Source organism: Astatotilapia calliptera, chromosome 17, assembly GCF_964374335.1.
Source record: "Astatotilapia calliptera chromosome 17, fAstCal68.1, whole genome shotgun sequence".
Classification (NCBI taxonomy): domain Eukaryota; kingdom Metazoa; phylum Chordata; class Actinopteri; order Cichliformes; family Cichlidae; genus Astatotilapia; species Astatotilapia calliptera.
Window position 1 is genome coordinate 38,068,646 of NC_137438.1, and position 13,562 is coordinate 38,082,207.

General features: G+C 40.1%; 1 protein-coding gene across 3 annotated transcripts in view; it reads right to left on the reverse strand.

The window, feature by feature from the left end:
* The window catches only part of etv6 (ETS variant transcription factor 6), a 29,186-nt gene extending 18,351 nt beyond the window's left edge, over nt 1-10,835 (reverse strand). The window contains exons 1-2 of one of the 3 annotated variants that reach the window (XM_026146759.2): nt 10,443-10,835; nt 6,614-6,743 (exon numbers count right to left, since the gene is read on the reverse strand). In XM_026146759.2, coding sequence (XP_026002544.1) covers nt 6,614-6,743; nt 10,443-10,472 — 160 coding nt within the window. In that variant the 5' untranslated portion in view covers nt 10,473-10,835. The remainder of the gene's footprint in view (nt 1-6,613; nt 6,744-10,442) is intronic. The other 2 variants (XM_026146760.2, XM_080292103.1) reach the window with 2 other exon arrangements.
* Between the last annotated feature and the right edge of the window lie 2,727 nt (nt 10,836-13,562).

The window sequence follows — 13,562 nt, forward strand, 5'->3', positions numbered from 1 at the left end:
TGGGTAATATACCACAAAGTGAGAGAGAGACCAAAGGAAGCTTGTGGGGGATTGCAGTCATGCATGGTAACACACACAAACACATACACTTAGTCATACACACACGTCCCCCCTCACACACACACACACAGTATACACCTACACTACCTCTGGCAAGCTTTGCACAAAGACACAAGATTCACTCACACTCATCCACCCACTCTTCAAGCACGCATAGTGCAAACCCAGCTGTGAGCACGAACACACACACACACACACACACACACACACACACACACACACACACACACACACACACACACACACACACACACACACCAAGGAAACCAGCCAGTCTTGTTTCCATGGACATAGAGGGTTTTTTTAATCATCGGGGAAGATATTTCTACTGTCGCAGCCAGAGTTCTTTTGTATTTAGTGTTTGTTGTAAAAAATAAAATAAATAAATAAAAATAATCGGCGTGTGTCACAGACCTTTAAATAATTCACTGTTATCTCAGTGACTAGACCTTCATTTGCGTCATTCTCAGAGTATGTAGGCGCCATGTTGGCCAATACTGCCTGGGTTGCGATTGAATTAAAAACCAAACAAATTTAGTTCATCAGTTAGCATCTGCATGGATTCATTATGTGTGTGTGTGTGTGTGTGTGTGTGTGTGTGTGTGTGTGTGTGTGTGTGTGTGTGTGTTCTTTTACAACTTGTCTTGCCTTTCACACAAACTAAAGAAAACAAAAGGACATGGATGGTTGACGGCACTCCTCCGCTAGCTGTTTAAAGCTGCACATTTGTCTACTGACAGACTAATACTTCTGCATTATTCCTTTAATGGCTTGTTTTAAAGCCAAAAAAGAATCGAGTCAATTTATGTCTTCTCAAAGCAAAGTCCAAGCATTTAATTGACACATGCTCCAACAAAGTATGTCTCTTTCAACCATTTACTGAAAAACTGTAGCAGGGTTTCAACCAACGCAAACGTGTTTCCGTGCAGTACTGAGCGTTGTTCAGTGATGTTATGCACTGGTCAAATGCTGATTGGACGACAATTTGGAATAGACATAGGGAGCAACGGCAAAGATCACCAGGAATGGAAGAATTATGAAAAATACATCAAAGACCAGGAAGTACAACTCAAAAAGCATAGAACTTTGTGTTCGTATGTTATAACTTCACTGTTAATTATTCAAGCTTTAGCTGGGCTTTTGATAAACAAATTCACCCAGTTTTTTCCATAAAAGCAAAGACTAGAGATAAGATTTGAAATGTACACAATATAACTTTTTTCCTTATAACTAATGCCACTATATAGGATATGCGATATGGGTAAAAGTATTGGGTCACACCTCATAATCTTTAAAATCCAGATGTTTTAGTCCCTTGTCCACAGGTGTACAAAATCAAGCACCTAGCGAATCAATCTGCCTTTACTAATATTAGTGAAAGGGTGCGTCATGAATTTCAGCATGGCATTGTAATAAGATACCCCGCTGTAACAAGTCAGTTCATGAAACTTCTCCCCTCCTAGATATTCCAGGAGCAGGTGAAAGTGGTACTGCAGCGTTATAGTGGATTTAGCAACCACAGCAATAAGGTACCAGACCAAAGTTATACACCTGGGTCACTGGATACTGAAGCACATGGTGCATAAAAGTTGTCAATGCTTTGCTAATTAAATAACTACAGAGCTCCAAACTTCCTCTGAAATGAACATCAGCACAAACAATGTGCACTGGGAGCTTCATGGCATGGGTTTCAAAATCTAAGCAGCTCCTGTAGGCGTAATGTGTTGTTGTATGTAAAGTCTTCAAAAATAAAATAAAAAACTCACAAACACCACAAAAGGAATATTGTAACGGTTTTATGGTTTGAGAATCACACACTTTGTACTGGTATAATTCTCATGTCCGTGTGGCATTTTCAAAGCTAAAGGTAGAAGATTATCTTAACATAGCATAAAAACTCGAAATATGGGGGAAACAGCTAGCTTAATTTTGTCCGTGGCAACAAAAACACCTACCAGCTCAGTCACATCCTTGTTCGCAAAAACACAGGTTGGAGTTTTATTGGCAGCTAGGTGGGTATAATAACTTCCAGAAATCATGTTGCCAACAAGTGGTTACCAGGCAACCTTTGCATAAATCAGGAAGCTACTACCACAAACAAGATGGAGCGTGTTGATTAGCGAGGTTTAGAGTTGCTGATAGATTTTGTTAACTTTGAGATCTAAACAAACTACTTTTCCTGTGTTTACAGCGTTAAGTTAAGCTAATTAGCTCCTAGCTAAAGTTGTATATTGAAAAGATGGACATGAGAGGTCTGATTTTCCCATCTAATTATCAGCAAGAAAACCAATGAAAAGCACCTTTAAGCTTGGTCAAAGACTATGTGTGTGTATCACTAAGGCTCTGTTGTCTCAATGGCAGTTATTCTAAAGGTCACTTGAGACTGGCTTCAAATAAGAGTCAGTGTTTGTACAGCACCAATTGAAATACACAAAATTAAGAGAGTAAATAATTCAATAATAATAATGTCTATGGCTTAATATAAAAAATTTAGGGTTTTTTTGTCTCCATGAGTAATCTTCTTTCACTTCTTTTAAATGAAATATATGATATCACACAGCTTGCTGTGCAATACCAGCAGCCGGTCCAAAAACTTTGTGTTTTAGTTTTAATGAGTGGATTTATTTATTGGAGTGACTTTTAGCATTAATTAGCCTATGACTTGCTAATTAAGCTTACTAGCATTAGATAATAGCAGTACTGCAGGCTTTTATCTATATATGGTCACTCAAGGGTGCAAAAAAGACTATTTAAGTTTCAAAGTAGTGGTTCAAATAACAAGGAATGACATCATGATAGCCACATCTATCTTTTATATACAAGCTATGATTAGGTCAAACCTGCCAACTGAAAGAAGCTTCAAAGTGTTTTGACTTTAAATATTTTCAAATATTTTATTTTCATAGTTTTTATTTTCTACATTTAAATTCTGCTTATTCACATATTTTATCACATCAAACCTGTTAGCATTTCAAAACTAAACCTGACTGCTTTGTATGATGTCACAAAACATGTCATTAAACATGTTGTGCAGACTTTAAAATCCAAACATGAGTGCATCTTCAGTAAATATTAATTGCTTTTTTTTTTTAAATCCCTTTATTTAGTTCGTTTTACTCCAGATGTGTGTTGTGTCTTTACATAAATTTCTTTTTATATTATGCCAGCATATAGTTACAACTTGACGTTTTTTGGCCCAAAAATGTCTTCATAATGAATAAAATTCATTCACTGACATAGACGATGTTTTAACATACTGCATTTGGTAACGATTTAAACACACTGTGTTAGAGTTTACAGTGTACTGCAGTGATGTCTGACAGAAAGGGTTAAAAATTGAGCCTAGTAGCATTCTTTAGTGTGAGGAGCAGTCTGCAACTCTCCCCGATCTAATCCACTTCCTCCCCAGGAAATGGAGAAGGCGGATTTCTGCCCACACTGCAATTTCCTCCCTCATTCTTTTTCTTTCTGTCTTTTTTTCCCCTCTCCTCCTCCGCTCTCTCCTCCTCCTCCTCCTCCTTCTTCTTCTCGCTCTTCCTTCCCTCTTCACCCCTCCTCCCCCCACCGTCAGAATAAATCTCCCTCTGAGTGCGGGGGTTAATGGATGACTTGTTTTCCAGCACGTGTGTTTATATAGCAAGGAAGAGAAAGGACGAGCAGAGGTGTTTTAGACCTTGTGAGCCGTGACAAAGACGTGTGGCTGGCTGTTGAGAGAGGAGAGTGGATCCCCTTTAGCAGCAGACATAAACTAAACACTGCAGAAGAAAAAAATGAAAGACGACCTGCAGATGTCTGAGTCTGCGTGAGCAACTGTGCTTGACATCTGATTAAAACAGAGTTCGACTTCCACATGTCTGCGGATGTGAAGTGACCCATCAGTTTACTCGACAGGAAACCCAATGCGGACCTGTTGAGCGTTCTTCCTTTTTCTGCAACAATACAAAAGAGGAAGTGGGCTGAGGGAATTTCCTGTGCATCTCATCCAGCTTCAGCCTGACACCCAGCCTAACGCCCCGCCAAGAGTCCTGAACTTCACACCGGCTAGAGAAAAACTAACTGGTTAAATATTGACATGTGCACCAATGAAGCAATTCAGGGTTAGTCTTTGAACTGTTAGCCTATCTCTTGGCACAGCTCCAACCCCGCCCCCTCTATGATTGGGTAAGCAATGAATGAGCAGATGCAACCAAACTCTAGTCCAGTAAAACTGTGAATGTCACCCAGTTGCTTCACCAAGTTGTTCCCAAATATATTTCATCAGACTTTCTCCTTTGCTGGTTCAACTAAAGCCGGCTAGTCACTTTCACCTTGCCCTTCACGTCACGGCTCTGGAAAGACTAGGCTGCGTCAATGCTGACCATGAAAGGTAGATGGAAGCTCTTCAACTGGTTTCAACTGATACGAACAGAGAAGGAAAGACACCCAAATGATTTTTTAAAAATTAATGCTTCCACAAAAAAGCCGCCTGACTCATATCTCACAAATATGTTCACATTCAGTCTACTTTACATTTAAAGCATCACAATAAATGCAAAGTCTTACAATCAGAAAAAAACTGAAGAGAAAAACTTTTTTTCAAATAACAGAATCCTGCTTTTCCTGTTTTGAATTGTGACTGAGTCATCCACGATACTGCACGACATGTCCATGTCAAAATGTTCTGATATCCGTTTTCTATTTGTGTCAAAATAACCTTTCCTCACCATTCAGTGATACAGTGATAAATGCTGATAAAGGGTGTCCAGAGACCACGAGAGCCATCTGCAGTGGCTGTCAGCATGTTAGTACTGTGGCTCAAACCGGACCCACCGTCACCTCAGAAACACACCTTTAGAGTTTCAGGACTGTATCCTGCATACTTGCAGTCTGGAAGCTTAATTGCTACAACCGAATGATGTAGTCCAAGTTATTCTTTTTAGATTAGTTCCCAGTCTGCTCTGAAGGACACGTGTTTAACAGTGACCCCGGGCTACAGCCAGTGTTTCAGGGCTTACTGTTTAACTCATATTCAGACTAAGACTTACAATTTTGTGACAAGAAACTGTTTATATTCTACGATGAGATAAATGATGATCAGATTAAAGAAACTGTTTTTTTAGATTAGCATTTCTGCCTTTGCAGCCAAAGCACACTCTGATACGGCTGATCAATACTGCTGGATACAAACAGAAGCAGAAACAGAATGTTCTGGTACCAAAAACCTTCTATGCTGCCTATTTTGATTAGCAATAATCAAAATTATAAGAAATGCAAGTTTGCCAACATTACACACAACAAGTTTCAGGGTATAGAAACATAACATAACCATAGAGCTAGCAAAGTTAAGTTACAGAAGTTTTCTTTCAACAACCTCATTTTAAGTTATTGAATGACACCTTTTGCACACGTGCTCATACACTGCGGGAGAACTAGCATCGGCCAAATCAATAATGATAACATCATTATTAATAACTGAACATTGTGTATCTTGTACAACTCAGAGATCGGCTAAGTATTGGCATAAATGCAACAAAGCTAACTTGAACGTGAAAGACTAGCTGGCTAACTGCCCCCTGTGATATAATGTTAGCTAGTGTTACTTATCTTACTTGCTAACACAGGAAAACTTCCTGATATCCAGCATACCATCTATAAAGCTAGCTAACCAAAGGTTTGTAATCCCTTTATAGAGATGTCTTATATGTCTAATCTCCTCATTTTAAAGTAGTAGATTGGCCACCTGTAAGCGTGCACAGTTTTTTAAGATAATTAAATAACTAAATGTTTTCATATTAGTAAACACTTTATCCTTAAGCCACTTGGTGACCAAGGACTTATTTGGATGTTGCGTTTAAAGATGTTTAAGAAATCATCTAATTGAATGATCGGGGAACATGTAAAGTAAGGATCTTGTGTATTGAACAGACTTAATTTAAACATGGTTCCTTGTATTGTATGTTCTCTGGTCCATATTGTCTGTAGCTGTTATTGCAGTGCAGAAGGTCAGTCAGCTGTGCTCCAGTGGAAGCATGTGTTATTAAAAGCCTGACCCCAGATCTGCTTCAACGCCTCCCAGCTAAGAGACACAGCATGACCAGCTCAGCACTCATGCAGTGATAATAGCGAGTGTGCTGCCCTGACTGGATGTGATGAGTTTTAACTATTTTTATTTATTCATGTCCTCACTTTGATAGTCCATTACTTCTGCTTGCTGACCTAAACTCTCCGATGCCATCACCTCCAGAAGTTAAAACTGTGTCAGCAGGAGAGAGAGAGAGAAAAAAGCTCACCTTGACAAGGGATTTTTGAACAAATTATGAGGACAACTTCAGATCTGGTTTCCCAGATCATCACTTAGGACCAAGCGGAAACATTTCCAGAGCAAGATACCAAAAACACTGACAAAAATCAATCTGTCCTGTTCAAATGACCGGCTGATCGATGCATGTGGGAGTGACTGGTCATCCTTTTGTGTGTGTGTGTGTGTGTGTGTGTGTGTGTGTGTGTGTGTGTGTGTGTGTGTGTGTGTGTGTGTGTGTGTGTGTGTGTGTGTAAGCAAGAGAGTGTGACTCACGCAGGTGCGCAGGCAGCCTGGCAGGCTCGTCCTCCATTCGGCTGGCTGGCCTCGCGGCGGGAGCATGGACGGGGGAGGAAGTAGAGTTTGGCAGCGGGTTCGCGGAAGGACTGAAAGAGCTCCTCTCCTGCTATGAATAGACACAGAGACACAAAGCATGGCTCACAAAGCTCTGCGATGCACCGGCCCTGAACCCAAACAGCACCACGCCGACTCGCCTCACCTCGCCATGCACCCACACTAACGGCTAGCCTCGGTACACAGAGGAGACTGTGCGCCTGATAAACTGATGCTCTGGCCAGTTGAGCTGTGAAGTCACTTTCTGGACATCCAAATACCCAGAATGCCATGCATGCTTTAGGACATGTGTTGCACTGGACTGAGTTATGGTCCTAAACTAAGCAATACACTGACGGACAAGATGTTGACCACAGACTCTCCTGCTCTTGGTTGTCAACGACCACAGTGGATTTACATCAGAAATCATGTTTTCTGTTTAAAGACAAACTGACTAATCTATGTGGTTTTTCATGGATTAAAGATTCAGAAACAGTTAAAAATGGCACATATTTGAACAATGACAGCTTTTTGGATTTTAAAAGCATCATCTTGAAATTGTCCAGTATAAACAGCATTTCTGGTTTTCATTTTTACTTCATGAGTCAAAATGCGAGCATTACTTTCATTGCTGGACTAATCTAGAAAAGAATGAATCATATCAACACGGTAGAGCAATAAAGTTATGTTGAAATGCATGACTTTAACATCATGCATTTGGAGTTTTCGCTGTTTGCAAGGAAACAATCCTTTTCAGTGATTTCTGGGAATTTAGACACTCTACACATAAATATCTTTAGATAATAATCAGGACATAATTAACACAATTGTTAGTCAGCGTCCTTGTATGGACGTGCAAGCAAATTCTGTGTATTTGCTTTGTTTTCTTTCAGATGGTTTACTGTGGTTTGCAAAAATGACATAATAACAAAATGATGTCTTATTTCCTTTCAACACAAAAATCCTTTTCATGGTTAGTCAGTACATAGGTGAGACTTTCAAAGATCTGAATAACATGAACTATCGCCTAAGAATTTCTCAGTCAATAGTCAGGCAACAATGGGAGTTTTTCACTGGTTTCTGCTGCTTGAATGTAAAGATTTTGTGCATTTTTATGAGAAATCTACAAGGTTTGAACTCTGTAAATCACACTGCTTTGATTGTATTAATACCACTGTGCAACATTAAACGGTTAAAGCAGCTGTATTCTCCACGATGCTCTGACGTTTTAAGACACTCAGCCCTGCTACTGTTTATGGCGTGCATCGAACGCAGGCTAAAAGTATGAGGTTTTCCAGTTAACTGTAATTTTCTGTTGACTGGTTTCCTTTCCTGCAAAGCATGATTCCACCTTGGTTTCTTGAGGAAATGAAGCTCAGGGGTTTTTTTTTAGTTAGTTTTTTTTTTGTTTTTGTTTTTCTTGCCGTTTCACCTTCCAACCTGTTGTCACCACCCAGCTACTTCGAGACCTGCACAACAACTACATGTACCAGGAATTTCCTGTGGAACCCCAGCAATAATCTTCCAGTCTTCTATTTCCTCGTCTCAGAGGCAGAAGGCCTTTCTCTTGCCATTCAGCTGTCTAAAAATTCAGCTGCCTGCGTCTTCACACAGCTTTGCCTGGGTCTGTGAAAACGCGACCTCTGGGACCAACGGAAAGTGATTTGCGACAGAGCCGAAGGTGAGGGGGAGTCGTCCTCTCTCGCTCTGACGGTAAAAGTTCTCAGAGGGAAGTTCTGATCATTCCTCAGCAATCGTGCCCTGACATCAGACTCAGTAATGAGCAGACATCCCTCACAAACAAAACATTGTTTTTCGTTTTCAGTTACTGGACAGTGCGCATTGCTTTGAGCTATTTCAGTCTGACCTTGGCACCTCAAATAATATTTCTATTATTACATGTCCCAGTTACAGTGATAGACTTGGATTTTTGACTAATGTCCAAAAATAAAAGCACAAAGCCAGTTTTAGTGTGACAAAAACAATAATCGGATCAAAAAATTGTTGCAGGTTAATCAGCTATTTTTAGCATTCAGTCTCTGCTGATCAATATTGTCTCCTTGTCTTCATGCTGCAACCGTGTATCATCTTCATTAATGATTAATCGATGGATCACACAGATCACAACATGCTCTTGGAAAGCACAAAGTGGGTTTAAGCTGTTTACACCTAGTATGACCACCGGCTACAAAAGCCAAAATATTAGAGACGCACTGATATATCAGCTGATATTGGCCGCATTCACCAAAACTGATGGCAGTCAATGATATTTACTTTTATTATCAGTTTTACATTATTATGCTGTCGTCAGACATTTAGCCAAAGTCTTTATAGTTCCCTTATTTCTTTTGAATCAATAGCGATATTTGGCGATTTAAAGATTTTTAAAAATGCAGTGTGCCCTCTAGAGGTCACACTACAAAATGTCAACACTCACAACACGTTTCTCATCTTTAAGCTGTGTACAAGCTGTGGGTATTCAAAGTGCAGAATGAATATAAGCTCAACTTTTAGGCGACCAGTAAAAGTAACCATCAGTGAGAACACAGAATACCACGAGTGACTTATAACCTGGTAGTGAATGCATTAAACGCTTACCTAGAAAACTGGAGCCTGGAATGTCCACAAGTAACCAAACGCCAGCTTTAAAGCTATGCGCAATAAGCAAATCACTTCCAGTGCGGACACAGCTTCAATTTTTCTTTTAAATCAGCTGCTTTTAATGCGAATTCCAATAGACCAGCAAATAGCTAACTTAGCCCAGTATAGGCCAACAGATAATTCGGTTGGTATCTAATTTTTTCAGACAATAATTTTATTCCTTTAATTTTATATCCTTTTAAAAAGGATAAATAAAAACAACACAAAACACACAAACAAAAACAGAGTAAACACTGGCCTAGCATCAGTATCGGTTTGTTGTTTGCAGTTAGCTAGCTGTGTGTTTGTCGATAAAATAACTGTTCCAAATTTGTGCGAAGGCCTTTAAGACATATAAGTCGCTTTTTATAAATATGTCTCTTCTTATCCCAGGGAATAAAAAACACCTTTTCAATAAATATATAAAATATCGGTATTGGTATCTGTATCTGTCTAAAATGTCACAACTGGTGCACTTTATTAAATGCCTGCATTTGCCTGCAAACAGTTGCTATCAGAAAAAACATTTATTTGCATTGAATCATGTTGCATAATGATGCATGCACCTCTAATGCAGCCTTTGCCTTTTTTATGTATCTGTTTTTGATTAATTCCTCGTCGTTGAAAAAGGGAGGAAAAATCAACCATTCCCCCTCCACCGTACACTGTCTTTAGATGAATAGTTCAGTTCAGCTCTAGAACAAGCGTTTGCTTATCCATTAAATCCTGCTTCAGATGCAGTCCTAACACCCACCTTCAGCTCATATAGTTAAAGGGGGGAAAGCTTTTTTTTTTTACTGATGCTACAGATACATGCAGGTTGCAACTCGTTCGCCCCCCGATCTCTGCTTACTTTTTTGGGGGGGGGGGGGGGGGGGGGTCGTCGGTAAGTCACACAGTCACGACTTCTTCCAATCATGAGCAGAGTGGAGGCGAACTCAGAGCGTGGAGCCGCGAGCAACAGATGACTAGCAAAACAAACTGAATGGCGCTGTACAGCAGTCTGCGGGAGGTGATACAACCCTGGCGGCTCTATCACACGCAGCGGAGACTCAAAGCAAACAGTTGAAATTGTCTCCTGAAGACAAACGAGGGAGCGCGTTAAAAGGGGAGGGTGAGCGGACGGTGTTACCTTGTTCGCAGCGGAGGAGGATTCAGACATTCTCTCCAGTCAACTTCTCTCCACTTTTCCGTCGCGCGCTGTTCTTTATCTTCTTTCCTTTCTTATAGAAACCCGCACAGCTGCAGCGCGAGCGGCAGCCCGACTGCTCGGCTTGTGTTTGTGGGAGAAGTTGTTTTTTTCATGTAGCCCGCTTCTTTTCCTTTTTTTTCTTCCTCCTCCTTCCTTTATTTGCTGGCCGGGTCCATAGCGTGGTCGTCGGCGTGAAAACTTCTTTTGTCTGCGTGTGTTTTCACATGTCGGCAGCGCGCTGGTTAATAATCCCTTCCTGGAAGAGCGAGACCGAAGAGAGAGAGAGCTCGGCGGACACCACTCTCTCTCTCTCTCGCTTTCTCTCACTCTCTCTCTCTCATTGATCTGGACGTGTGTAAAACGGCGAAATGACGTGAATTCCCAGCATTGAGCCTTGCCCCCTTTTAAAGGGAAACCCAAAGCAGGAAATCGCAGGCAGGTCGCGTTGCTACACACACAACTGCAGGCGAAGAGGCTAAAAAGACAGACTTGTTTTTTTTTAATTTGCCTTTTCTTTTAAATCAAAGCTTAAGGCAAATGCGGTTACACAAAATGCTAAACCCTCACGCTTTAATTAGGCAGACGCAAAAATGCGAGTGAGCGTAGAAGGAATACATGGATTTAATATGAGATGAATTAGTTCACATTTACTGTAAAATCACTTCTGCTTAACTCATACTTTTTAAATCCCTTGTACGAAAGGTGTGACTGTAGTAATACTATAAGAAACAAACATAAGACTAAAAAGAATTTTAAAGTATTTGTTGTCAAGTGATTCAAAGAACTAGGCCACACCTCACTGGGCTGTTTTTGGGGGGGGTGTTATGTTTGCTTTTTTAGCTTTATGAGAAAAAGCATATAGACTGTATGTTGAACACAGACTGTATGTTGAAAATGGACACAGCTACCTCAGAGCTCTGTGTTTGGAAAAAGAGATGAAAAACAGGATTTGTTTGGTTCTAAGCCAAAACAGCATTCTGCCTCTTTTATTTTTGCCTAAAATCATCCCTGCATTCAGTGAGTCACAAATACACAACATTGGTAGCACAGATTAAAAGATTTACGGTTTCGCTACCATTTAAGCTCAGTGCTAACTCAGGTTAACTGGAGATTGCTGGTGCTACTCTGACTTGAGGGGGGCTTTCCATATTGAACTCAGAATTTCTAATGTTTTCGGACTACACCATGACCTTAGAACTGAAGAAGCTTCTCGGATGAGAGGTGAAACGTCTTCAAGCAACTTAAAGAAGTCCAGACGCATTTCTTTGCAAGCTCCTTTGACTACGATGACCTGGATGACTGAGAATCTTCACAGACACACCATGATATGTTACGTGGACCGTGTGTTCTACTTGCATTCTTTCCAATGGCCAGCAGGGGGCTACTCCTCTGAACGGATATTTAGAGATTTAAAAATCTAATATGGGTTATGACAATGCAGTTTGAAAACAATCTTGTTTTAGTGTCGTAACTTATTGTGGCTTACTCTTTTACACTCTACTCCCTTGGTTGCAAATTCATACCATTTAGCTCTGAAGTCAGATATTGGAGGGGGTGTGATGTAACACTGAGTTAAGAGCAGTAATAAAGTCAAAAAAGCAAGGAAATGTGTGGCTTATTTAGCAAGTCACAAATGCCTAAGATTAGTGGTGCACTCTTCAAGTATTCCAGCGTTATTAAAGCTTACGTGCACTCCTGTGATCTTCTTTTATTAAGTACGCATTGGTGCTGCTTTAACTTTCCTAGATGGAAGTCCGGCTTGAGTGAGCATTCCAGCTGAATGATTCTGTTTTTCAAATGGGACGCACCAACAGAGATCCCCTGCACCGTGACGTCAGTAAACACATTTTTCTGATGACTTTATGACATTCATTCTGTAAACTATAGTCATTGTTAGAGTCATTAGAGATTCATAGATTTACATTGAAAGGAAGCATAAGTCTAAATCAGTTATCAGGCAGTATCTCTTGCCATTTTCTACACATCTTCCTGCTGAACCCCTATTGGTATAACCGGTTTGTGAGTTTTTTCTACAAATTCTTGGCTGTTGCTCAGTGAAATCTGATGGCGACAAAGAAGTCAAAAAGTGAGTATTGAACCAAACACCTCCATGTGATCGTGAGGCGATTGACTTGGCACCCACTCGCCAACTAGCTGAGTGGTAGTAAAGCTTGAAAAATGCAACACAAACTGGAAACAGAGGATGTGTGCATTCAAAATGTGCAACTTTTACTTAGATGGCAAATGGTCTCCATTTCTGGTTTGTCTTGCACTTTTCACAGTTTCACCACCAACGAAAGATTTGACTAGAGCCAGACTGATAGAGGATTTTTAAGACCAATACTGATATTTAGCGCTTTAAAAATCGGATATATCACTCACTGTTTTTTCTTTGACAAAGACACACATATAGTTTCCTAACATTCGTTATGTCTTGTTGTTTATGAGTTTTTACAAATATAGAGTGACAGTGAAAAATAATCTTCTTTTATTTATTTATTATTATTTATTTTAATATCGGCCAATTAACATCCACGATTGATATAGCCTCCCCTACCAATATATCGGTAGGGGAGGCTATATATGTTCTACTGGCAAGTGTTTGCTTATAAGTTGGTGTCTTCCATTCAAACTGTGGGTTCCAACATTTTCCTAGCAAACAAAACAAGACCAAAAAGGGTTTTCGCCTGCTGGTCGGGTAATACACTTCCATTCAAAATGGAAGGCAAGAGTGGTTACCGATCATATCACTGGTGGTCAAACCTCAGGGCACAAACTGGGTATGTGTAATGTGAAGTAATGACAAATACACTGGTAATTAACACCACTCTGCAGTTGTCCTCAGCCACATAAAATGCTCAGCCTCTTTTTTAGCCAAGTCAAGTGTTTTGATTTCATTTGGTTCTTGAATATTTGGGTTAGCAGTCCAAAATACTAGATTGAACTACTGGATTTACTACAGTTGGTCATTGTTATTAGTCATCTGTAAGCACTAATAGCTTGTTTTTCTGCCCCCCGATAATCAAAATTCAGTTGATATTGAAGAAGGAAACCGATCGA